The 25890-nt window shown below is 45.6% G+C and overlaps 1 protein-coding gene across 4 annotated transcripts in view; it reads right to left on the bottom strand.

Moving 5' to 3' along the window:
* The window catches only part of GCNT4 (glucosaminyl (N-acetyl) transferase 4), a 162523-nt gene extending 157273 nt beyond the window's left edge, over positions 1–5250 (bottom strand). Inside the window, exon 1 of one of the 4 annotated variants that reach the window (XR_008994467.1) lies at positions 4642–5021. Coding sequence is in view for 1 of the 4 variants with exons in the window: in XM_057494288.1 (XP_057350271.1) it covers positions 5129–5244 (116 nt within the window). In the remaining 3 variants the exon portion in view is untranslated. Of the gene's footprint in view, positions 1–3510; positions 4321–4641; positions 5022–5128 lie in introns of those variants that run through there. The other 3 variants (XM_057494288.1, XM_036886088.2, XM_036886089.2) reach the window with 3 other exon arrangements.
* Between the last annotated feature and the right edge of the window lie 20640 nt (positions 5251–25890).

Below are 25890 nucleotides of genomic sequence, written 5' to 3'. Positions count from 1 at the left end.
TTTTTTTTTTTAATGTATGTATTTATAAGATTTTACTAAGAGACAATGGCCATTTCCCATTAAGTCCAAATTAGGGAGAATTTATTCATTTTAAAACCCCACACATTTGTATTTAAGATTATGTTCTTTTTAAAATTTCATGTTCTTAGCATTAGTTTCACCTTTACTTCTGACCCTTTGTGTTTCTTATTAGTTCTGCTTCATAAAGCAGACTTCTCTTTCTGCTTCTGCTTCATTTTTTGGCAGTTTATATAATAGGCAGCTTCCCTCTGGTCTTCTTCCACTTCTCCAGTGTTTTTCTATTGTATCAGCAGATCAAGCTCCATATCATATTAAAATATGACTTGCTTTTATCAAATGGTATCTGGCTTCCCACATCTTAAAGTAATAAATATCGATCCAATCCTTTCCCCAAAGACCCACACCAAACCCACCGTGCCCAGGGATCTATTGGGTTTTGAAGCAGTGCATTCAATTCCTGGTTGATTTTATTAATATTATATACTTGAAGCTTCAGCTGTATATCCCACTAGGAAAATTACCAGCATATGGAAATGCATTTAAAATGACATGCAAAACAATGCAAATTAATATAAAACATACACCTTCGAATTGCTTACGAAAAGTCGGTAAGCCTGGACATTGATATGATCTACTTTGCTTCTCTGCATTCTGGCAAGCAGTGACCAGATCCTTTTCATTACAGCTCATTTCACGCAGCATCCAGCACTTGATACTTGTTGACATGTAAGTAGAAGGAACCCCTGCCTGTGAGTCAGGCAAATGGGATCCTAGCCTTAACTTTCCACCGTTTGACTCTATGGCCTTGGACAAATTCTTACAATTCTCTAGTTCTCAGATCCTACATCTGAGACGTGATAGAAATGACATCATCATATTAAAGCAACCAGCACTAAGACTTACTGAGCACTCACTACGTGCCAGGACAATGCACACACTGTGCATATGTCACGCACACATGCATACTGGGTGTATCCATGATCTGCACATGCATACCTTGTGAATACCACATGTGCACATCCATACCTTGTGCACATATGGTGCACACATGCATATATCATGTAAATGTTATGCATGCATGATGCGCACATGTAATCCTCACAACCACCTGTGAGGAGGTACCATAATGTGTGTACCTCTTACATGTGTTGCCATTTCAGAGACCAGGAAACCAAGGCGAGAGGTCAGGAAACTTTCACAGGCTCACAAGCTAGGGAGTGACAGGGCCAGAAGTAAGGTCTCAGCAACCTCCTGCTAGGGTACTGCTTTGCCATGCGGGCTTTTCATCTCTGGGATGAAATGTTTAATTTAAAACATTAAATTTGCATGATCCACAAAGTAAAAATTCTAATTTCACAGTCACATGTACTTCAAAATATTGTTTCTGGAAGATGTTGATGGTTTATATTATGAGTTTGGCATCAAAACGCCTGTATAATCAGACTTTTTTACCCAATACTCCAGAGTAGGAAGGGTCTCCAGACACCCCCTCCTTTCCAACTGGCTCCATCCCAGTCACATGCACATACGTGGGAAGCTCTCTCATCTTAAAAAAAGATCCCTCTGTCCCACCTTTCACTGGAGAGCAGCTTCTGGGGAGTTAAGTGTGGCCACCACTGCCGGTCTTCAACCACCACCACGCATACACACACACACACACACACACACACACACACCCATGCAGGGTACGTACTCACACTTGGACTTCAGTGGAGACCCAGGGCCACCTGGTTTCCTTCACCTCTCCCCATGAAGACAGGGGCTCTGTTCCAGGTCCACAGCCCTGCCACACCCCAGGCTTTAAGTGGCACCCCAAATACAAATGACATCTGCTTCTCTAGAGGGTCAGCAGAGGCCTCAAAAGCAGCTGAGACTCAACAACCCAACTTGTCTTTCCTCCAGTTCCCTCTGCTGTAATGCAGTGTCACCTACCCAAGTGCTCAAGCCCAAGCTTAGAGGGAGTCACCCTGTACTCTCACACCCCACAAAAACTGGTCACCAAATCACTCCAGAGCTGCTGGGAATCCAGCCACTTGTGCCACCCCACTGCAGCCTTTCACACCCTCAGAACCAGCCCTGTTTACAGGCTCCGCAAATCCATTTTCCACATAGCAACTGGACTTTTGCTTTGTTCTGAATCTAAATCTCACCAGGATACTTTCAGGTGTGAAAGAAAAATGGCCCCATGGCCTGACATCCTCAAACCCTGGTACCTGCTCACCTCACCAGGTGCCGTTCTCCCCTTGGGTCACACTGGACCTCTCCTTACCTTGAACTCTCTCTCCCCTTCCCTCCTCCGCCTTAGGGCCCAGCATTCCCCCTTTTCTCCTCCCCTTCCTCCTTCCACTTAATTTATGTTAACTCCTACTTATCCTTCAGGTCCACCTTAAATCTCTCCAGAGAAGGCCTCCAGACTCCACCCTAGACTTGGGGGAGCTAGGCACATCTGTGCTCCCTCAGCACCTAGTATTGGCCTAGCACATAGTAGGTGCTCAATAAATTTGGATTGTGAATTTATTTTTTAATGTGCCATCCCACAATCTTACTGTCTGATGGCTTTCTTCCTGTCTTCTAGTCTAAGAAGGAAACTCTTTGAAGCTGACGCAGTTTTACTTCTGGTATGAGGTGCTAGAAGCCCCAGGTCACCAAGTCACACTCCCAACACCAGTGGTTCCAGTTGTGGGTGATTCTCAAGGGAGAAAGCAGAAACTGGAGACTGGCATGCATAGTCTCCACCTGTCTCCCTCCCCGTGACTCCTTTCAAAGTTGGTGTGATAACTATGTATTGCCCTCCTATGCTATTAGGCATGGTACCATCACCCCTACCTACCTCTGTGCAGAGTATTTCATGGTGCGGCATTTAACAAATTCCTATGAACTCTGCCCCTCAAAACAATGAGTGTAAGTAGTAAACAGGAGGGGGCCCTTCTACACTTCCAAAGGAAACTCTCCTATCAGTCTTCCCCAGGGACATTCAGTGCCACATAACAGGTTTCTTTGGCTCTTGTTTCTCTGCTAATACAAGAGATAATTCAACTGCACCTTAAATGGTCATTTCTCAAGAGAATTTGATCCTTAGAAAATGCAACATAGGAACTGCTGTCCGCAACAGTCCACTTACTTTTAGATTTTACTTCCTCAAGACACTATCAATAAAAGCTGTGAAAAGGGACAATCAAGTTCTAGAATGTCTTAGACCGATAGGTGGCTTCATAAGGGCATGCTTTATGCATGTAAGACCATGTAGACTTCCATGTCTACCAAAGCACACCGGACACGTAAATTAGTATTATCCCGAGCTCCCTAAATCTACTGGTTCGTTGCTCTTCAATTTTAAGAACTGGAAGAGGAAAGGACAAGGGCCTCCGGACTAACACCACCTCTCTCCTTGCCCAGTAAGGGGGCAAGACATAGGTTTCCCGGGCTGCAACCACGCAGGAAACCTCCTCCAAGCCAGAAAGCTTAGTTCCGAAATTTACAAAACAGTACCTGCTCACTCGCTCCGTTAGCCTAAGACGGTAAACTAACTCCGAGTTCAGACCTTTCGGCTCGGATCCCCGGAAGCTCCAGACTGCCGGGCGGGACAATCCTGGTCAGCTCTGCGGCACTAAAACTTAACCTTAAAAAGGGCAGAAGCTCGCCCCTGCGGCCGGCGCGGCCGGGAGGTCCGCCTCGCAGCCTCCAATCCTCTATCACGACGCCGTCCCCTCTACCTCCCACGCCGGGTCCGACCGCAGAAGCCGCGCGAGCCGCCCGTCCCCGAGCGCCGCCTCCTACGCCCGCCCACTCGCCTCCTCCCGCCTCCCGGAGCGGGGACGGCCGGGACCCGGGTCTCGGGCAGCGTCGCCGGGCCTCACGGGTCCAGCGCTAGCAAGAAGCTGGCAGGCGGGCCCAGAAAGGCAGGGCGCGGACCCGGCTTGGAAGGTCCCTCAAGGACCCAGCCCCTGGTGCCCGTCACCTGGGCGGCTCTAGGTGGACCTCGGGGAGGACAGAGACCGCGGGACCCCCACTTGGGGGAGGGCGCATCGGGCTCCGCATTCTCTCCGCTCCGGGAGATTCCCGGGGAACCCCCACCGTGGAAGCGCCCAGCGCCTGACGGCCTCCCCGCTCCCTCTGCCCCAGGAGCCCGGGATGCGGACGCCGCGGCTCGCGTCTCCCGGGACACCTTGGCGCTGACACGCGCCGACACACGCCGGCCGCCCGCCGCCCTCTTCCCCAGCGCTGGCCTCAGGGAACTTTCCAGCGTCTGGCCGCGGCATGGAGCCCCGAAGTTGTGGCGTCCGCTGGCCTCGGCGGGGTGGCCCTCGCGCCCCAACTTCATCTGCGCCCGCCCAGTACCCCTCCCAGTACCCGCAGGCCCGCGGGCGCGCAGCCAGGCCGGGGCTCAGCCGGGGCTCGCGACGCGGCCCCCCCAGGCCGACACCCCCGCCCCCATACCCTGGACTACCGCGGCGCCCAAGGACTGCGCGGCGGGAAAGTGAAAGCCGCGAGGGGGAGAGGGTCCGGGCGTCCCGACCACCCTACAGATGGGACCGGGGCGCCGCACCCCGCCACCGCGGGACAGCGCTGCACCCCGGGCCCGGGCGTTCCTAGCTGGCCTGCGTAGTTAAGTCGACTTACCAAAGGGAGCGGGGGAGCCCCGAACGCGGGGTCCCGGCGGCTGCAGAGGCCACCGCGGCGGGGGCCGCGAAATGTGTCCAGGGCCCCCGTCCCCTCTGCGGCGGCAGCGGCGGCGGCTTGCTCCCGCCTCCTCGTTCTTCCCCAATTCGGCGGCGCGCTCTGCTAGGGAGTTGCTCTCCCTCGTCCGCGGGTGGGAGAGCGCCGAGGGGCCCCGTGACGTGGAGCAGAAAGGAGGAGCGCCGCCGTCGCGCTCCCGCAGAGGGAGCGCCCCACCCCGGCGCTCCAGGGTCCCAGCCCAGCGCTTGGGACAAAATTCCCAGGCGCGGGCGGAGCGCTCCTCTCTGGCCATATGCCCGGCTCTCCGCCGCTGCCGAGAGTCATCCAGGTTCGGTTCCCTCCCTGCAGTTAGCAGACAAGAAATTCAAAGTCTGGAGAGCTAAGTGACCTGCCCAAAGTCCCTCAGAGGGCGTTGGCAAAGCAAACTCACCTGTGACTCCTTGCTTTCCCTCGAATGCCGGGCTCTGCGGGGCTCTGGCCCTGCGGGAATCTACTCGCTCTCATTGGTAAGACGAGGACGATGTCCCACTCAGCCTGTAGATACATTATCTAGTCGCAGCGTGGGAAGGTGAGCTTATTACCCAATCAACGGGGTACAAAGCTGTTTTTCAATCGGTGTCTACACGCCAAGTAGACACTCTAAGGCTTCCTCTTTATCCTCAAGAGGGGGTGGGGGTGGCAGCTGGCTGTGCAGGCCCAGATCCTGTCCCAATCCTGCTCACCCGAATAATTCTATGAAAGCAAGTATACACACGTACTTAACCAATTGGGCAATAACTACTACTCGGCCTCCATAGTGGGTTCTAGTGAATATGCTAACTTTGTGAAATGGATGCTCTACGCTATGTTCGCAATCCTGACATTTGCAGACATCTCCCACAGTGCTCGAGTTCTTCTCTTTTGGGGCCAGAGGCTCCCAAGATCGGCTTTACAAGGCAGGAGGAGCAACGGGCAAGTCAGTCCCACCTGGTTTGCTCCTTTCTTTCTCTCTCAGTCTCTGTTGACTGAGGGCCTGCCCCATGCCTGGCTGGTGGGGAGCTGGATAGCACCAGATAGAACCGGTTTGGCCCTGAGGCCCAGTGAATCCCAAAGAGACAGCTCTGCACTCCCAAGACCTGGAGTCTGTCCACAGTAGTAGAGACCCTGAGACTATTCTGCCTATGCTCGAGGGAGCAAATATATTAATACCCATTTTGTAGACTTATTTTCAAGCAAAAAGCCAGCTTTGCACTCACTTTCACCCAGTGGGACCTCCTGCTTCTGGACATGTCATCAAAGGTCACACAGTTCACCCTTCTGGTCTCCCTCATTGGCACATGGATGATGACAATGAAGATGATAACAACTACAGCTTCTATTGTCCATCTTGGGCACTGTTCTAAGCAATTTATGCAGATTAATTCTTTTGACCCTCACAGAATTAATGAGGGAGGTGCCATTTCTATTCTGATTTTACAGATACGAAGAGGGAGACAAGTAAAGTGAAACAGTTAACTTGCCAGTAAGTAGGAGACTCAGTCAACCGAAGGGATCTGTCCCAGTGTCCCTGCTGTTAACAACTGAGAAAATAGGGGCCTCCAAGACTAGAACTGAAATGGCCCACCACTGGTATCAGCCCCAGCTCACACCACAGCAGCTTCCAGTCATGTCAAGCAAGGGGTACTATGAAATCCACACACACACTCATCCAATTCCTCTCAAATAGGTTGATTTTATTATTTTGAATATATCATAAGTGGTTATCCATTCACTCACTTGCTCCCGTTTCCAACTCCCAGATCAACCTTTTTGTTATAAAGCCAACTGTTCCTATGGTGGCATCTTATAAGCACCTTTAACATCAAGTTTGTAAACTTTGTTTTGGATAGTTCCATACTCAGACCATACCCAGCTGTCCCGTCCAGCGGGACCTAGTTATTTGTGGGGACGAGGGGGATCCGACCTGAAAGAAAATGGGGGCGAGAGAAGAGCGAAGGCAAGACAGTATTCTGATCAAGCCCTCAAATTTTATTGTAAGACGGGGGTAGATATACACCAGTGTTCAGGGGCAAAGTGGGCCATAGGATACTTGTAAGCAGGGGATTGGCTGCATAGCAGGGATGGCGCAGCGAGTTACATTCTGATTGGTATATGATAATGGGGAAGGAGGGGGAGAAGAGTATCTCTTGGCGCGCGCGGGCTTTCTTGTTGGCGCGCGCGGGCTCGCAGCTAATCTCCAGGAAGTGAAGCAGGAACCTCATGAACTGTGGCCATCTTGTTGTCTTTGTGTGGCTCCCAACATCTCCTCCCTTTCTATTTATTTCAGAAAGGTGGGCCTTAATCGAGTGAGGGAATAGAGGCCTGGCTCCTCCAGCAGGGTAACATTTCGCAAATGCTCTCGGTATCTTTTAGGGAGGAGAGGCAGAGCTGAAAGCCAAATTGATCTTAATATATCAAGGCTTTATGTACATATGGATACCAACCTCTATGCAAGCCAGGCGTATTCTCAGGGAGGACCAGAGAGGTTCTAGGAAGAACCCTCCCTTGCGGTACTTTGTCTCGCACTCATCTCGATGCCCATACCCTCATAGTTAGGGGTATGTCTGGTTCTGGCTGACCAGCATATGGGCCACATTAAGTACGGTGCCAGAATCGATGGTACCATGGTTGAGGCGCCTGTAAAGTTGAGAACCGGAGACCGGGAGCATTGGTTGGTTCGGTGTAAGACTCTTCATCACAGGCTGTAAGTCTGTGATAATGAACAGCAACCGCTGGCTTGACGAGCTGGTCAACCTGCTCTCGAATAAAAACTGTCAGTTTTCTTAAGGCCCAAGGGCCAAGAGACACTAAAAGGAAGAATCCTGCCAAGGGTCCAAGGATGGTGGGGATCAGAGTAGTTAACCAAGGGGTGGCAGAGGTCTAGTTTTTATACCAGGCCTCATCCTTTTCTCTTTGTTTTTGCCTGGCTTCTAGGTTTTTCTTAACTTTATCAATGCTATCTTGCACTAACCCTGTTTTGTCTTTATAGAAGCAACATTCTTCTTTAAGAGCAGCGCAGAGGCCTCCTTCTTTCAGGAAAAGGAGGTCTAACCCTCGGCGATTTTGGAGCACTACCTCAGAGAGAGAGACAACAGATTCTTTCAGGCTGTCTAAACCTTCTTGCAGATTTTGTATGTCTTTATCAATAGCCTGACTAAGAGCATAATATTGTTGTTTAGAAGTAATTATGGAGGCAATGCCTGTTCCAGCCCCAGCTGCTCTTAATCTTAATATCACAGATAAGGTAATGGCGGTTACTGGCTCACGCTTAGTGCGAGTAGAGCCCGAGTAATATGGAAGGAGGTCTTCGGTGGGATGTATGGAAATCTTGGGCATGAGCATGACTAAAACACAATATTCATTGTTAGATATTAGCAAGCGCGGGTTAACAGAGGGCGTTATGCCAAAGGAGCAAGCAAAATAAGTACCGTTGGGCGCGACAAGGAATTCATAGGACAGCGGGGGTGAGAAGGAGCTGTTACAAATGGGTATTAGCTGAGGGGGTAGACGCAAGACGGGGCTATGTATACAGAGGCCTATTCCCGAAAGCTGCGTCAATGTGAGACCCGGAGAGGTCTCTGAAAAACGGGAGGGGTCTGACCAGCGAGTCTTGCTGGAGTCATTGGTAAGTATGAGGTCTGCTGAGGTGTTTACTAAAACTGCTATCCCTTCGTAAAACGGGGGAACGGGGGAGAAACATAACCAGCACTCGCTATATCCAGTGGAGTTAAGGGATTCTGCAGTCACATTAGCCAGGCCTTTAAGGATTTCGCCTGTAGAGGGTAAAACTGGGGGGAGCAAGGCCTGGAAAACAGTACTAGTAGACAGGGGAGAAGGGTTAGAAGGTCTTGGGTCTCTTGCCTTAGGGGCAATAGGGCCAAGGACAACGTGCTTGTTGGCGTTTGGAATGGATCAAATTAATTTGATTTTAAAAGTGAGCCCAGGGTCCTTTCCTGAAACATAAAGCCTTAGCCCCCATTCATGTCCCCTGAGCCATCTATCAATAGGGGCCCTTTTTCCCTTGTCAGTAAAGGCAATGGAGAGCGGTGTACATCGCCCCCTTGTGGATTGGGTGCTTTGACATTCTGGGGTAACAGTTGAGTTAGGCTTGGGATTCCAAGCCCTACTTACAGTTATATAATCCCAGGTGGAGCTAGGCTTCCAACTAGCATCTCCTGTAGTCTCACACCCCCAGGAGTCACAGAAATAGGAGTCTCTATATCCACATTTATAGTTAAGGGCTCGATCTCTATGAGCTCCCGGGCAAACATAAAATTCTGTTTCTCTGAGGTAGGTTCTCCTAGGGGTGTTGTTACACCCAGGAGAGGTGGTAGATTGTCCCTCAGGGTAGGTCTCAGGGGAGGTGGAAAAAGGAAAGTAAATGTCTGGGGTCCCCCAGGCTGCAGAAGCTCCAGCGGCCAAGTCACAGAGGTCAGGGGCAAGAACAGGCCATGGGGGGGAACTTGCTAAGGTAGAAGAACTGAAAACGACGTCTCCTGCTTCACTGGTGACTGTCCAGGTGAAATTGAAAATCTGATGGGTCCAAACGGGGCGAAAGGTCATGACGAGGGTCAATAGTGTAGAAATCTTCATTTTTGCCTCCTGAAAATAAACAGAAAGGGAAGGCTTCTCAGGGGTTAATATGCCCTGGACTGGAATTATTATTGTTTTTGCCTCTATTTGTGTCTAGGAGTTTAATGAGCCTATCTGGGAGCCATCGGGCATTTTGTGCCTTAGCATCATATATGCAAGCATGTCCTTTCCCCCATATGAGCACAGGGTCAGGCCCGTGCCATGCGTTGGTCATCGGATCTCTCCACATAGCCTGTGCATAATTATCTGCCGTGGAGGGATGCCAAAGGCGATCAGCAGCGGTTTTACCCGCGGAGTCATAAGTAAGGAAATTAAGAACAAACAGTGCATGATTTAGGAGTGTCTTTGCATTACCTGTTTTCGGATAGAGTACTTCTCCCCCCGACTGAAGTTTGAATAACATGTTTTTAAGGGTTAAGTGGGCTCTTTCAACAATGCCTTGGCCTTGGGGATTATAGGGAATTCCTGTTATGTGCTTAATACTTAACTGCGCACAGAACTGTTTAAAGCTAGAGCTGGCGTATCCAGGCCCATTGTCAGTTTTTAAGATTTTAGGTTGTGGTAGATATGCCAGGCATGAGAGAACATGGGTAATAACATTTTTAGTTGCCTCTCCCGTTTGCAAGGATGCACATAGGAAACCACTACATGTGTCAATAGACACATGGATATATTTTAATTTACCAAAGGGAGGGTAATGAGTGACATCCATTTGCCATATCTCTCCTGGAACCAACCCCCGGGGGTTGATTCCGTTATGAGGCTCTGGGAGGAGAGTTAGACATCCTTGACATTGCCGAACTATTTGGCGGGCCTGTTCTCGGGTGATTGAAAATTTGAGTCTAAGAGTGTGAGCATTGAGATGATGTAGTTCATGAGCCCGTTGGGCTGCAGCCAAGGGTGAGTCTGACGTGACAGAGGCTACTAATTGAGTCGCCAGATCAACTCTGTCATTGCCTTTGGCAAGCGGCCCTGGAAGGCTAGTGTGAGCGCGTATGTGCCCGATGAAAAAAGGGGCATCGCGGTTTAGAATTAATTTTTGCAATTTTGCGAATAGGGGGGAAGCATTTGTAGAGGGACGTATGTAAGGCACTGTCTCTAATAGGGGAACAGAGGTTGCTACATAGGCACTGTCAGTGTAAAGGTTAAAGGGGGCATCTATTAAAAGCTCAAAAACTTTAATTATTGCAGTTAGTTCAACAAGTTGTGCAGAAGAGAGGTCTGTCTGTATTCGAGTAACTTGCCCATTAATACTGAAAGCGGCTATACCGGAGGAGGACCCATCAGAGAACACCATTACGGCCCCAGCAATTGGCGTGGTTTTAGTCCTCTTGGGAAAGACAACCGGGGTCTTTTGAAGGAACTGGACTAATCTGTCTGCAGGGTAATGATTGTCTATTGTCCCCTGGAAGGAGGTGCAGCTAATTGCCCAATCATCATCATGTTGAATAAGCCATTGTAATTGAGATGTATTGTATGGGAGGGTTATAACTTCAGGGTCTCTCCCAAACAACTTGAGAGCTGCCTCTCGGCCTAAACGTAAGAGGGCAGCAACTAATTGAGGATAGGTAGCTAAGACTCTAGGGGGGGAGGCTGGCAAATGAACCCAAAATAGTGGATGGTTTTGCCAAAGGACTCCTGTAGGGGAGAAGGGGGTAGGGAAAATGAGCAGCCACAAACTTAGATGTGGAGAGAAGTAGCTAATGGTCTGTTCAGAAATAGCCCGCTCTACAATGGTTAATGCCCTTTGTGCTTCTGATGAAAGCGAGCGGGGGGAGGAAGGATCAGGGTCTCCACGTAGGACATCAAACAAGGGCTTTAACTCTCCGGTGGTTAGCTTTAAATAAGGCCTGAGCCAGTTGATGTCTCCTAGCAGACGCTGAAAATCATTAAGAGTGTTTAAGGAGCTTCTCTTTAACTGAATTTTTTGAGTGAGGATTTTATTAGAAAATAATTCAAAGCCTAAAAAAAGTTGGGGGGGGTGGACCTGGACTTTTTCTGGGGAAATTTGTAGTCCTCGATCTCGGAGGGCAGTGACTAGCTGTTGACTGGCCGCATAGAGCTGTTGCTGGTCAGGACCGGCAAGAAGAATATCATCCATATAATGGATAATATACAAAGTGGGGAAGAGCAACCTAAAGGGGTCTATAGTCTGGGCTACAAACTTTTGGCAAAGAGTGGGGCTGTTGGCCATTCCTTGTGGGAGAACTCTCCACTGAAACCGAGGAGAAGGCCCTACGCAATTGGTAATGGGTATACTAAAGGCAAAACGTTTGCAATCATCAGGATGCAAAGGTATGGAGAAAAAGCAATCTTTTAGGTCAATTACTAATTTGACATACCCTTTAGGGATGGCTATTGGAGAGGGAATTCCCGGTTGTAATGCGCCCATAGAGACCATAGTCTTATTAACTGCCCTGAGGTCTTGTAGGAGCCTCCACTTGCCTGATTTCTTTTGGATTACAAAGATTGGGGTGTTCCAAGGGGATGTAGAAGGTTCAATATGTCCAGCAGCCAGCTGTTCCTGCACTAACTCTATGGCTGCATTTAATTTTGTAGTGGTAAGGGGCCATTGATCGATCCAGACAGGAACATCACTTTTCCAAGTAATCTTGTCTGCCTGGAGTGCAGGAGGAGCAACGGCCCTTACGAAAAATGTTTTTCAAACCCTAAACCTGAGCGGTCTATCTTAGGCGTGGCCAGTATCGGGTTGGGATCTCCCTGTTTTAGTTTGCCCAACCCCTGACCAGGGAGGTAACCCTGTGAAAGCATCTGCTGTGTTACAACTTCATTAGGGCTACACATGATGACCTTCATTTGAGAAAGGATATCTCTTCCCCAAAGATTTACCGGCAACCCAGGAACTACGAAGGGTTGAATGAATCCGGTATTTCCTTCTTCATCTTCCCAGTTTAATAACTGTGAGCTCTGTAAGGTGTTTCTTGACTGCCCAATTCCTTGTAGATGGGTCAAGGAAGCGTGTAAGGGCCAGCTGGAGGGCCATGAAGCCTGAGATATGACCGTAGAGTCGGCCCCCGAATCTAAAATTCCTTCAAATACTTTTCCTTGGATCTTAAGTTTAAGAGTGGGGCGTTCTTTAGTAATAGCTTGGATCCAATATAAGTCTGAAGAACCTGGGGTAGAGGAGCCTCGCTGCTTATGAATAGCAGGGTGAGATGTACTTAAAGGGAGGGGGAGCGCCTGCGCAAGGCGCTGACCTTTCATAATGCTGACAGGGCACTGGGGGGCACTAGCAAGAATTTTTATTTCTCCAGTATAGTCATTGTCAACTAAGGAAGGGTGGACAATAAGGCCGTTTATTGTGGTGGAAGCTCGCCCTAAAATTAGAAAATAAGTATCTTTGGGAGGTGGGCCATAAATTCCTGTGGAAATAATTGTAATTCCCTCTTCAGGCGTTAATATTGTTGAGGAGGAGGCACAGAGGTCAAGTCCTGCACTCCCGGGTGTGGCCCGATAGAGGGCGGGAGTGCTACAGCTAGGCTGTTCCCCGAGGCCGGCTGAAATGGAATTGGCTGGGGGGCCCGGGGCTGGCCCCTCAGCCCGTTTCCCTGAAAAGGGGGGGTGAAAGGATTTGTGGTACTGTAAAAAGGATTTGTTGGATTGTTACGGCACTCTTTGGCCCAGTGCCGCCCCTTATGGCAGCGAGGGCAAATACCGGGGACTGACCCAACTCTAGGAGGAGGAGCTGTGGTAAGGCATTGGCGAGCGAAATGGCCTGGCTGTCCACATTTAAAGCAGTTACGCATAGGCGGTGCGCCCTTGGGGAAGGAAGGAGGATAAGAAGCCGGGGGAGTTTGAACAGCGGCACCTACAGCTAAAAGGGCTTGGACTTTGGATGTAAAAGGATCGACATCTCTACACATTCTCAGCATTTCATCAAGAGTTTTGTCTCGAGTCTTACCGCGGAGGACGGCTCGACATGCCGAATTGGCGTTTTCATAGGCTAGCTGTTTTACAATCTTATCATTGGCAGCCGCGGAACCAAGGGTCCTTTCGGCGGCCTCTAACAGTCTGCTAACAAATTCGCTATAGTCTTCTTGCGAGCTTTGAGTGATCTTAGTTAGAGGAGTGTTAGCAGTCCTGGAAGCAGGGAGTGATATCCAAGCGCCCAAAGCGGCATCTTTCACTTGAGATAAAAGACCAAGGGGAAGGCGCTGCTGCCTGGTTTCAGAGATATATCTGCCCTGTCCCGTAAGCTTATCAAAAGTCTAGGACGCTGTTGGGGAATGAGGGTCTTTTACATTGGCAGCAGCGATGGTCTGACAGCGGTCAGCAAAATCTGCCTTCCAAGTTAAAAACTGACCACGGGTAAGCACAGCCTGGACTATACGCAGCCATTCACCTGGGAGTAAATGTCCTCTTCGAGACAGCGAATCAAGAACAGAAAGGGTAAAAGGGGCATTGGGGCCATAAGCTTTAACGGCCGCGTTCAGCTCTTTTAAGCTTTTGAAATGGATTTTGTGAAATTCTCTAGGGCCATCAGCAGGCTCGGCTGGCTCTGGCTCAGCCTGCTCCTCTCCCTCACTTTCTATTTCCTGAGCAGCAGGGGCGTCTTCGCCGTCGCTTTCAAGATCGCCTTCTTCCGGACTATGTGTTGTGGAGGTGGGGCCAGAGCGGGCGGAGGCCCGGGTAAGAACAGGAAAGAGCAGTTTTTTAGGTTGTTTTTTAGGTTTTGTGGCTGTAAGCGGTTTCTTAGAGAGGCCCCTTTGCGAATATAATGCGGGACGAACTGGTTGGGAGACAACTAATTTTTGGAGATGGCAAGTTATTCTTTGTTCTACTATCTGTGCTATTAGGTCTTTAGTGCTGGTAGGGGGGCTAACAGGACCGGGAGCCAGAGGGGGTAGCGGAGGGGCCGACGGGGGCAAAAAGGCCGGGGCGCAAACATTGGGAGGCTGAATAGAGGGAGTGTAAGAGGCTCTTTTCAAAACTGGGGGTGTGTAAGAAGGGGGGTTAAGCGACGGGGCGGCAAGAGGCCAATCTGGGTTGTGATACTTGGCCGCTTCGTCTTCTAGTTCAGCCGCGTCTCTCGGATCTAAAGGCTCGCCATTTTGGCTCTTAGTCACGACTGGAAAAACCTTTTGTGTATCGACAAAGTCCGAATCTCGAGGGAGAGGCGGATAAATGCAACATTTGGGAGGGGTATCATGGAGGGCACCGAGCAAAGATGGTGTCGGGCTAGGGGAGGGGGATTTAGCTGATTTTGGGGCAGGGGGATCACTCGAAAGAGACGATTTTGAGGCCGCCCGAGATAGGGGGCGGAGGCAATATTCTGCCACTGACAAGAGTTGACGTTTATCAGGGTCAGTATTTTCAACAATATCTCTGATAAGACCCCAATAGGAAAATACTGAAACAGGAACAGAGTCAGGGCCGTTTTTGATAAGATAATCATTTAAATCTCTACCTACTTTCTGCCATTTTTTAGGATGAATTTCGGGGCCATTAATGATAAACCACGGACAGACTTCATCAACAAAAATAAAAAACTTTACCAAGTCTTTCTTTTTAACTCGAACTCCTCTCTCCCTAAGTGAACTTTTTAGGTCTCTTATGAAGACCGCTTCTTTACTTAATTTAGTTCCCATTTTCTTGTAAGGCGGCCGGTACTCACCAGGGACGACGACCTCCGTGAGCGGCGAAAGGCGTCTCCTATTGTTTCATCAAGAAGGGGTCTGGCCAGACGATATCTTACTCGGGGGTCCGCCTGCGAAGGATCCGCGCCTCGAGCCCCACGTTGGGCGCCACTTGTCCCGTCCAGCGGGACCTAGTTATTTGTGGGGACGAGGGGGATCCGACCTGAAAGAAAATGGGGGCGAGAGAAGAGCGAAGGCAAGACAGTATTCTGATCAAGCCCTCAAATTTTATTGTAAGACGGGGGTAGATATACACCAGTGTTCAGGGGCAAAGTGGGCCATAGGATACTTGTAAGCAGGGGATTGGCTGCATAGCAGGGATGGCGCAGCGAGTTACATTCTGATTGGTATATGATAATGGGGAAGGAGGGGGAGAAGAGTATCTCTTGGCGCGCGCGGGCTTTCTTGTTGGCGCGCGCGGGCTCGCAGCTAATCTCCAGGAAGTGAAGCAGGAACCTCATGAACTGTGGCCATCTTGTTGTCTTTGTGTGGCTCCCAACACCCAGCTCTTTCCCTCTCCACTCACTGTCTTCAATTATTCTCTTCTTTTCCTTAAAAACTTGCTCTGATCAGCACCCCAGATCTCTAGAACACAGGTTGCCCAAGGCTAGATGGTGGCCTCAGAAGGAATGCTCAGCATTCCTGCATTCGTTTCCCAGAGCTGCTGTAACAAATTACCACAAACTGGGTGACTTAAAACAGCAGAAATGTATTCTTTCACAACTCTGGAGCCTGGAAGCCTGAAATCAAGTTGCTCCCTCTGAAAGCTCTAAAGAAGAATCCTTCTCTGCCTCTTCTTAGCTTCTGGGGGTTGGTGGCAATCCTTAGCCCTCCTTGGCTTTCAGCTACATCACTCCAATCTCTGCTTTTGTTATTGCATGGCCTGCCCTCCCTTGTCTCCTCCATATCCAAATTTCTCTCTTCTTTAAGGACACCAGACATTGGAATTAGGGCCACCCTAATCCGGTATGACCTTAACTTGATTATGTGTTCAAAGATGCTCTTTCTAAGTAATGTCATGTTCACAGGTTCTGGGTGGACATGAATTTTGGGGGGACATTATTCACCCCAGTATACTCCCCAAAAGTCACTGTTAATGAAAATGTTATTGCTTGAACTAAGGATGCAAAGGTGTAAATCACAGGCCCTGCTCTCAAAGAAAGACATTGTAGTTACAGAGGTAATCCCTGTACCCAGAATATAAATAGCCAAAGGAAAAGGAGATGCTAAGAGCCAACTACCTGGGGCCAAATGACAGTGCTTGGACCAAATGGCAGCATGCTTGAGGACTTCAGGAAGGGGATACAGTTACCAAGGACACCACTAAAAGACTTCAGCCTAAAAGCAGAGAGTGATCCAAGCACATCCCTGAAGAAAAAGTAGGAAAAGTAAAGGTAAGTGAGGAAGGCTTATCAAAAGCACAGCTCCAAGTGGGAAGGTATGCCCTGACAGAATCTCTTATTTCATTGCTGAAATGAGAGGCTGAAAGGATGAAAACACCTACCATGTCTAGTATAAGACAATGGTGAATTACTTTGGTTATAATAATAGGATACTATTATGCTGTAGCAATTAGCATACTTTAAAGTGTTCTTTCCTTTCATTAATTTAATTTGGTCTTTATGACAATCCTGAGTATCATCAAAGAAAGGAACATCATATCTTGTAACTAAGAATCCGGGGGCTCAAAGGAGTCAAGTAATTTGGTATGAAAAATACTGGTCTCCGTATTCCTTCTTCAGGAATTTCACCACCAAATGATGTGGCCTCCTGAGTCAGCCTTTTAGTACTGATTATATAGTTTTTGGCCCAAGGAAAGCATTTTAAGAACAGGGTAATCCTGCAAGAAATAGAAAGCCTCTCTAAAAAGTCATCTGAATCCCAAATTGAAATTGTGATAAATCCTTCTTAGACACACCTGAATTTGTTTCACTAAACCTTCAGAGGATTTTCAAGTATACTGAAGAGTCTCCTTTGGCCTTCAGAGACAGAATGGGATCTAGGGGCCTTCCTCAGAACTTAGCTGATTATCTTAAGAAAATAGGGTTTGAATAGAACTTGAAGGCACATTGTAAAGAAGTTAAGGGGAAGATGAGTACAAAAGACAAGAACTTATAACACAAGATGGTGTGGGTAAAATTGTAATATTTCTAGAATATCTCACCTGGCTTTAGTACATCTACATATCAACAGGCACTCAAGGGTGGAGAGAAGTAAGGCTTTAGTGCATTTGCATCATATCCTCAGGGGTGGAGGGAAGTTCTTCTCCATATCAATGGGTAATTAACCTGGGCAACAGAAGGCTTATCTGTACCTGAGAGGTGCGGAGGAGGGCCAGTTTTGCTTCTGCTGGAGCAGGAAAGAGAGCTGGGCCTGGACTGCAGTTTGTAAGCAATAAATGGATTTTAAACTTTATTTCTCCCTTTGACTGATTTCAGTTTTTAGAGGTATTTTGTCCCAGGATTTCCTCTCCCTGGACTTACAGATGGTAAGCCAGCAAAAACAGGTAATTGAAGCTTAGTGTCTGATCTCCCCAGTGTGGAGTCACTCACAGATTTTGGCATGTTTTGAAGGCCTGATAAGAATCTGTAACTGTGGCTCTGTGGCTGGAGCTGGAAGCAAACATAAACTCTTGTCTTGGGCTGAGTATCTGCTGATACAATGTGTTTTCCTGGATTTTCCTTTCCTTAGCAAGCAGGTAACTTGCTGCATCCTTTGCTGGCTAAGTTTTTAAAGGCACACATTAATATGCATATGCAATGCTTTTGAATCTGGTTTGATTCACTGAGTTCTTGCTTTTGCAAAGTACAACACTGGTTGCTATGGGAGAATATAAAAATGTAAAGAGTCCCTGACCTTGAAGAAAATTCCATTTAACTTAGGAGATATACATGTGCATTAAAAAATGGTATGTATTTGCACAGCAAAGGAACCATTAACAAAATGAAAAGGCAACTTAGGAAATGGGAGAAGATATTTGCAAATCATACTGTCAATAAGGAGTTAATATTCAAAATATATAAAGAACTTACACAACGTACTATTTTTTAAAAACCTGATTAAAAATGGGCTAGAGGCTATGAGTAGACATTTTTCCAAAGAGACATACAGTGGCCAACAGGCACATGATAAGGTGCTCAACATCACTAATCATCAGGGAAATGCAAAGTATGAGGCATCACCTCATACTACTCAGAATGGCAAGTACCAAAAAGATGAGAAATAACAAGTGTTGGTGAGGATGTGAGGAATAGGGAACACTTGTGCACTATTTGTGGGAATGAAAAATGGTTCAGCCACTGTGGAAAACAGTATGGAGGTTCCACAAAAAACTAAAAACAGAAATACCATATGATCCAGCAATTCCACTTCTGAGTATTTACCCAAAGAAAACAAAAACACTAATTAGGAAAGATAAATGCACCCCTCTATATTCATTGCAGCATTATTTACAATAGCCAGTGGAAGCAACTAAATGTCCATTGATAGATGAATGGATAAAGAAGATGTGGTACATATATATAATGCAGTATTATTCAGCCATGAAAAATGAAATATTACCATCTGAGACAATATGGATGCACCTAGAGGATATTGTACTAAGTGAAATAAGTCAGAGAAAGACAAATACCTTATCTTCTAGCTTATATGTGGAATCTAAAAAATAAAACAAATGGACAAATGGAATAGAAATAGACTTGTAAATATAAAGAACTGATGGGTGCCATAAGGGAGGGAAAACAGGTGGGTGAAACAGGGGATAAAGAGGCACAAACTTCCAAATATAAAATAAATCATGGGGATAAAAAGCACAGCATAGGAAATACAGTTAATATTGTAATAACTTTGTATGGTGACAAATGGTAACCATTCACTGTGGTGAGCATTTTGTAATGTATATAATTGTCAAATAAACATGTGGTACATCCAACTAATATAATATTGCATGCCAGCTATACTTCAATAAAAAAATTCTAGATTCTGATTCAGTAAGCCTAGAGGGGGGCCCAGGAATCTATATTTTAAAGAAGCATCCCAGGTGATTGTTTTAATGGGGCAGTTTGGGAAACAGGGATAATGCAGTGATTGACAGTGGGTGGGAGAGAAAAAGCAAGGTGATAAGGGCAGTTTCCTGATGTCAGTGGCCACTCACTGGAATCTGGGAGAGATTAAAAAAATAATGATGGTACAGACACTACTCCAGGTTGTGGTGCCAGAATCTCTGGGCTGGGCTCATCAGGTGCCTCTCACGTGCAGCCAAGGCTGAAAACCCTCTGAGATCTACAGTAATATTTTATCAGTACGCCAACTATATTGCTAGGTGGCTTCCAGCTTCTTGTGTCCAACAGCTAGACACCTTGATCTCTTAGTCTGGAAAGGACATGTGAATGAATTTAGGACCCAATTTCAGGAGAACTAGAGTAGCTTTATGCTATTGTAAAAAAAAAAAAAAAAAAAACAACCAAATAATCTCTTGTACTTCATGGCTGGAGCAGAAAACACCTACAAGAATACTTTGATGGGTGAGGAAGCCAAGGCCCCCTGGGCATATAGCCTAGATGGAAAGGGTGAGTCATAGACAACCAATATGCTACGCTTATAATAAAATGAGGGAAAGCATAGGAGAATCCTGAGTTTCTTTGGGGGGCTCGAGAAAGGTGATAAATGGCCCAGGAAGGAAAGAGAAGGGGAAGATGTGAAAAGTGTATATAGCAGTGGTTTTCTCAGCCTGGCTGCATATTAAAATCACCTGGAAAACAAGAAATTACTGATGCCCAGACACTTGTCAAAGATTTTGCTGTAAAATGTATGGGGGAGTGGGAGTGTTTGTGTGTGTGAGCTGCAGCAGGGTTGTTAGCCAGAGTTTTAGAAAGAGGAGAATCTACTTAACTCATAATAGCAACAGCTATCATTTAAAGTGCAATCATTATGTGCTAGCCACTGGGATGCATGCTTCACAAAGATAATCTCATTTAATCCTCACAAACATTTTAGGAGAGAGTTATGCTGGTAGCTCCACTTACAGACATGGAATGAGGCCTAGGGAGGGGCACCATAAGTAGTGAGTGGCGGAGCCAGGATGTCAGCCCCGAGCCTGCACTCACAGCCACTGTCCTACACTGCTTCCACCAAGGCAGGATCCAAAGAGGACATCATCAAGGAGTTCTCTGTGGTAGTGGTCCTGTCCAGGCATGAAGGTTTTGCTGTGCTCTGCTATTATTCCTTCCCCTGTACCATGGAGACTTCAGTGAAGGCTGCTCCATAACAGCTGGAGCGGTGGTGCTTTGGGGAACGGACTAGGTGAGTGAGATTTGCACAAGACAGAGGGATGTGGGAGGTGGTGACAGCACTAGAAGCTGAGAGCAAAGCCCAGGGGCCAAGCTAACACAGCAAGCTGATTGGAGTTTTATAGAAAAACAGCTAAAATGGGACAGAATAAATCCCTTCTTGGGAAAATGTAGAGAAAAGGGGTGGGAGTACCTGAAAGTGGGTGGTAGTGGATTTGCCCTGATATTGACTAAGGGGCTGAAGTTATACTTGACTTCTCAAGGAAAAGGGGTTCTACAACTGTAGAAATCTAGGGGCTCTCTGGACTTGCATTGCTACACATAAAATCATTTGTGGTATACAGCTGGGCTTTTCCAAATCCGGCTGTCTATGCTTTTATTTCTCATCACTAGCATTTCTTTTTGGGCCATTTTTACACAAAGAAACATAGTTTTTATTTTGTTCTGTTTAGTCATTTCATGACAGTTAATGTACAGGCAAAAATTAACAGAGAACAAAAAAGCTGTGCTGAGATGATGTCTGGTGGTTGACAAGGATTACCCACCAGCTGGGAAACTTGCCTTACCACTTCCTTGCCTTTGAAGGACATGACCTAACTTTATATATCTGCCATAACTACCATATGTCATGGAACTTTAAGGTGTTTTGGGAACATCTAAAAACAGGTATGCCAACTGCTTTTACCTTTAGAAGTACCATTATTAACATTACAGATGCAAATATCTGCATCTACTTTATACTTTAAAGTCCCTGGCAAAGTAGTCTAAACGAAAGAGTAAGAACTTAAAAATATGTCCAAGGAATTTAGAGGGTAACCATGCAGCCTTTACTCAGGGCTTAAATTAAGACAGGCAAGTTGATCTGACATGGTCTCAAATTCTGTTCTTATTTAGGTGGTAAAAGAATTAGGGACATGAGATCATTATGATTGAGCTTAAGCAGAAACTTAACCACATTTCTTGGCTTTTGCACTTTTAAGAAAGATATGTTCCCTGGTTTTCTTCTGTAAAATAGGCTTCAACAAAAATGAGATGAGAAGAAAAAGAAGGAGAGTAAGTCCAGAGAAATGCATGTGGGAGTCATGTGCCATTAGCTCTCAGAAGCACTGAGAATCCAAAGGGACTTAAAATTCAGGTCCTATGGGCACAAGCATTCAGTAGAAAATGGTAAGATAGCTCCCCATGAAAACCCAGTTTGAGTAGTATCTCTGATGAATACACTTTACTCATTCCTCGTATCTGGAACTCCCTAGATTGACAGAGAGAGAGCTCAAGAACAAAAACCAATGTAAGACTTCTGCATTCCATTTTTCACCAATGAGTATTTCCATCGGTCCTGACTGCCATCACTCACCAGAGAGCAAACATTGACTCCCTCAGAATTTATAGATGGAAGGAGTCAATGTGATCACCATCACTCAGAAAAATGTTGACACTGTTTTAATCATTTTACATATATATTCAGGCAGACACATCTGGTTGAGAGAGGAACTATATGGAACCTAACAGTATAACTTTGGATACTAGATTACTAGGTTTGAATCCTGGCTCCACCACTTGGTAGCTGTGTGATTCTAAAGCCTGCAGTGGCAAAGTTACAAGAAGAAATAACCTCTTCTTGTACCTCAGTTTCCTCATCTGTAAAACAGAGATAATATTTCATACCTCATAGGGTGTGGAGAGGTTTAAATGAGTTAATATTGAAAGTGCTTATAACAATGACTGGTATATATAAAGTGCTCAGTAAATAATGCTCTTATGCCATCCACTCCCCTTAAACACACATGGTTTTTACTGGCAGAGTCTGGAATCTGTATAGCTAACTACTCTGTGGGCAAATACTTACTTCTCTCAGCCAATCAAGGTAACCCCACTTCCCTGGCTAGTGACTGATTTAGGAATGGGGAGATGGTACAATTCTGGCCAATGAGACACAATTCCCTGAGGTGGTGGTGATGTTTAGGAAAGGTTTTTCCCAAAAGATATACATTTCCCAAAATATTTCTTTTCTTCTTCTAATGATTCTGTTTCTGCATTTACACCTGCCTATAACAGCAGAGATATCCTGGCACTGTAAAGAGAGCCAGAAGATAGATGGAAATAATAATGACAGTGTTGAGTTGAAGAATTAACCAACCCTGAAGTTGCCACCTCTGAACTTGTTATATAAATACATTTTCCTTATTGCTTGAGCCATTTTGAGTAGGGTTTTCTGTTACTGTACTTGAAAACACACTGTTTGGTATTTCTTGAGCATCTGCTATGTTTGAGATATTTTATAGGAAATACAAAGTGTAAAGCCCTATATCTGATCTTGACAAGTTTTCCAGCTACTTGGGGGAGATCAGCCATTAAAAGAAAATTGATAATGCCTAAAAGTAATTATTAAGTCCTTAGATTGGGGTGATCTGAGAAAGCATCTCAGAAGGTCATATATGAGGAGAGGGCTCAAAGGATAAGAAAACATGGATGAGTAGAGGGGAGAGGGACCATTCTAGGTAGTCTAAACATAGGGAAGAGTTAGGGATTGTTAGTGTGCTAGGGCTGCCATAACAAAATACCAGTCTGGGTGGCTTAAACAACAGGAAGTCATTTCTCACAGTTGTCGGGGGTAGACGTCCAAGATCAAGGAGTCAGTAGGATTGATTTCATTCTGAGGCCTTTCTTCGTGGGTTTGCAGATGGCTGCCTTTTTGTTGTGTCCTTACATGGTCTTTTATCTACACACATCAATTCCTGGCATCCCTCTGTGTGCCAAAATTTCTTCATATAAGGACAAGTCAGATTGGATTAGACCTTACTTTAACTTAATCACGTCTACCCTCCAGTAGACTCACATTCTGACGTACTGGGGGTTAGGAGTTCAACATACGAATTTTGAGGAGATAAAATTCAGTCCATGACAAGGACAACAAAGGAGTGACTCACTCTTAAGAATCAAAAGCTAGAGATGATTGGGAGGTGATGCTGGAAGGTTATGTAAGGACTAGAGAGTAGGAGGCCTTGAATACTGGACCTAGATTTTAGTCTTGCAGAAACAGTGACATAGTATATATCATTAAGAATAGTTTAGCATGCTGCACGTTTTTATAAGGGAAAGAAGTGGGGAGAGATAAGTGGGATAGGATTGCTGTTGTAAATAGTCTAGACATGAACTATAAAGGACTGAAGGCACTGAAAGAGAAACTGGGGAGAAAAGAACAAGATGTATACTTGGACATACCTAGCAATAAGGCCAGTGGAAGCTTGAGCAATACTGACTTATCTTAAAAAGAAATACAGGATTGTGAGGCCTGGGACATTGTAGTTCCAGCCTTTTAACATTTAGGACTACATGTCTGAGAGGGATTGGGTTTCCTTTTTGAGTATGAAGTATCATGGAGGTGTTCAAGAAGTTATGGTTCATCATACTATGTAGATAATGACTGCATTAGAGGGGGTAATGATTTAACAATACGGGTAACTGTTGAACCACTGTGTTTTATATTTGAAATGAACATAAGATTATATATCAATAATACTTTATGTAAAAAAATGTTTTATAGAAAGGATGCAAAATCAGGTAGAAGCCTAGGTTAGTAGGTATTTTTGGAAGTCCTTAAAATGACTTAGGGTCAGATGCTTGAGGTTATCGTTTACCTAGGTAGCCAAAACATCTAACAAATACCCTAAATGGCCCAGTATTCTCATAGGGATGGTCTGGATTAAGGTAGTTTGCTGGCCCCATCCCTGGTTGGAGAGACCTTTAGTTTAGCTTGAGCAATACTCAGCATGCCTCTGTGGAGGTGCACAGATCTTGCAACACAAAGGACCCAAGGAAGACAACACCAAGACATATAATAACTAAAATGGCAAAGATCAAGGATAAGAACAGAATATTAAAAGCAGCCAGAGAGAGAAAAAAGATCACATATAAAGGAAAACCCATCAGGCTATCATCAGACTTCTCAAGAGAAATCTTACAGGCCAGAAGAAAGTGGCATAATATATTTAATGCAATGAAACAGGAGGGCCTCAAACAAAGAACACTCTACCAAGAAAGATGATCATTTAAATTTGAAGGAGGGATTAAACAGTTTCCAGAGAAGCAAAGGTTGAATTTACCCCCCACAAACTGTCTCTACAGTGTATTTTGGAGGGACTGCTATAGATGGAAGTGTTCCTAAGGCTAAATAACTGTCACCAGAGAAAATAAAACCACAGTAAAGAAAGCAGACCAATTAATTACCAAATGCAAAATTAAATCAACTACCCCCAAAGTCAGTCAAGGGACAAAGAGTACAGAATATGGTATCTAATATATAAAAAATGGAGGAGGAAAAAAGAACCTTTAGATTGTGTTTGTAATAGCATACTAAGTGAGTTAAGCTAGACTGTTAGATAGTAAAGAAGTTACCCTTGAATCTTTGGTAACCATGAATGTAAAGCCTGCAATGACAGTAAGTATGTATCTATCATTAATCACCCTAAATGTTAATGGTCTGAATGCACCAGTCAAAAGACATAGAGCCACTGAATGGATAAAAAAAACAAGACCCATCTATATGCTGCCTACAAGAGACTCACTTCAAACCCAAAGACATACACAGACTAAAAGTGAAGGGATGGAAAAAGATATTGCATGCAAATACTAGAGAGAAAACAGCCGGAGTTGCAGTACTTGCATCAGACAAAACAGACTTCAAAACAAGGTAACAAGAGACAAAGAAGGACATTACATAATGATAAAGGGGTCAGTCGAACAATAGGATATAACCATTATAAATATCTATGCACCCAACACAGGAGCACCTACATATGTGAAAACAAACACTAACAGAATGAAAGGGGGAAACAGAATGCAATACATTCATTTTAGGAGACTTCGACACACCACTCACTCCAAAGGACAGATCAACTAGAGAGAAAATAAGTAAGGACACAGAGGCACTGAACAACACTTTAGAACAGATGGACAAACAGACATCTACAGAACTCTCCACCCAAAAGCAGCAGGATACACATTCTTCTTAGGTGCACATGGAACACTTTCAAGAATAGATCATATACCAGGCCACAAAAAGAGCCTTAGTAAATTCAGAAGGATTGAAATTATACCAACCAGCTTCTCAGACCACTAAGGTATGAAACTAGAAATGTTATGCAAAAAAAACAAAAAAGCCCACAAACCCATGGAGGCTTAATAGCATGCTCCTAAATAATCAATGGATCAATGACCAAATAAAAACAGAGATCAAACAATATATGGAGACAAATGACAACAATAACTCAACACCAAAAAATCTGTGAGATGCAGTGAAGGCCGTGCTAAGAGGGAAGTATATTGCAAAACAGGTTTACCTTAGGAAAGAAGAGCAATTCCATGTGAATAGTCTAAACTCACAATTAATGAAACTAGAAAAAGAAGAACAAATGAGGCCCAAAGTCAGTAGAAGGAGGGACATAATAAAGATTAGAGCAGAAATAAATACAACTGAGGAGAATAAAACAATAAAAAGAATCAATGAAAGCAGAAGCTTGTTCTTTGAGAAAATAAAATAGATAAGCCCTTAGCCAGGCTTCTCAAAAAAAAAAGAAAGTGTATACAAATACAGAATCAGAAATGAGAAAGGAAAAATCACTATGGACACCACAGAA

This window comes from Manis pentadactyla, chromosome 2 (genome assembly GCF_030020395.1).
Source record: "Manis pentadactyla isolate mManPen7 chromosome 2, mManPen7.hap1, whole genome shotgun sequence".
NCBI classification, from domain to species: Eukaryota; Metazoa; Chordata; class Mammalia; order Pholidota; family Manidae; genus Manis; species Manis pentadactyla.
This window is presented reverse-complemented; position numbering and strand designations above follow the sequence as displayed.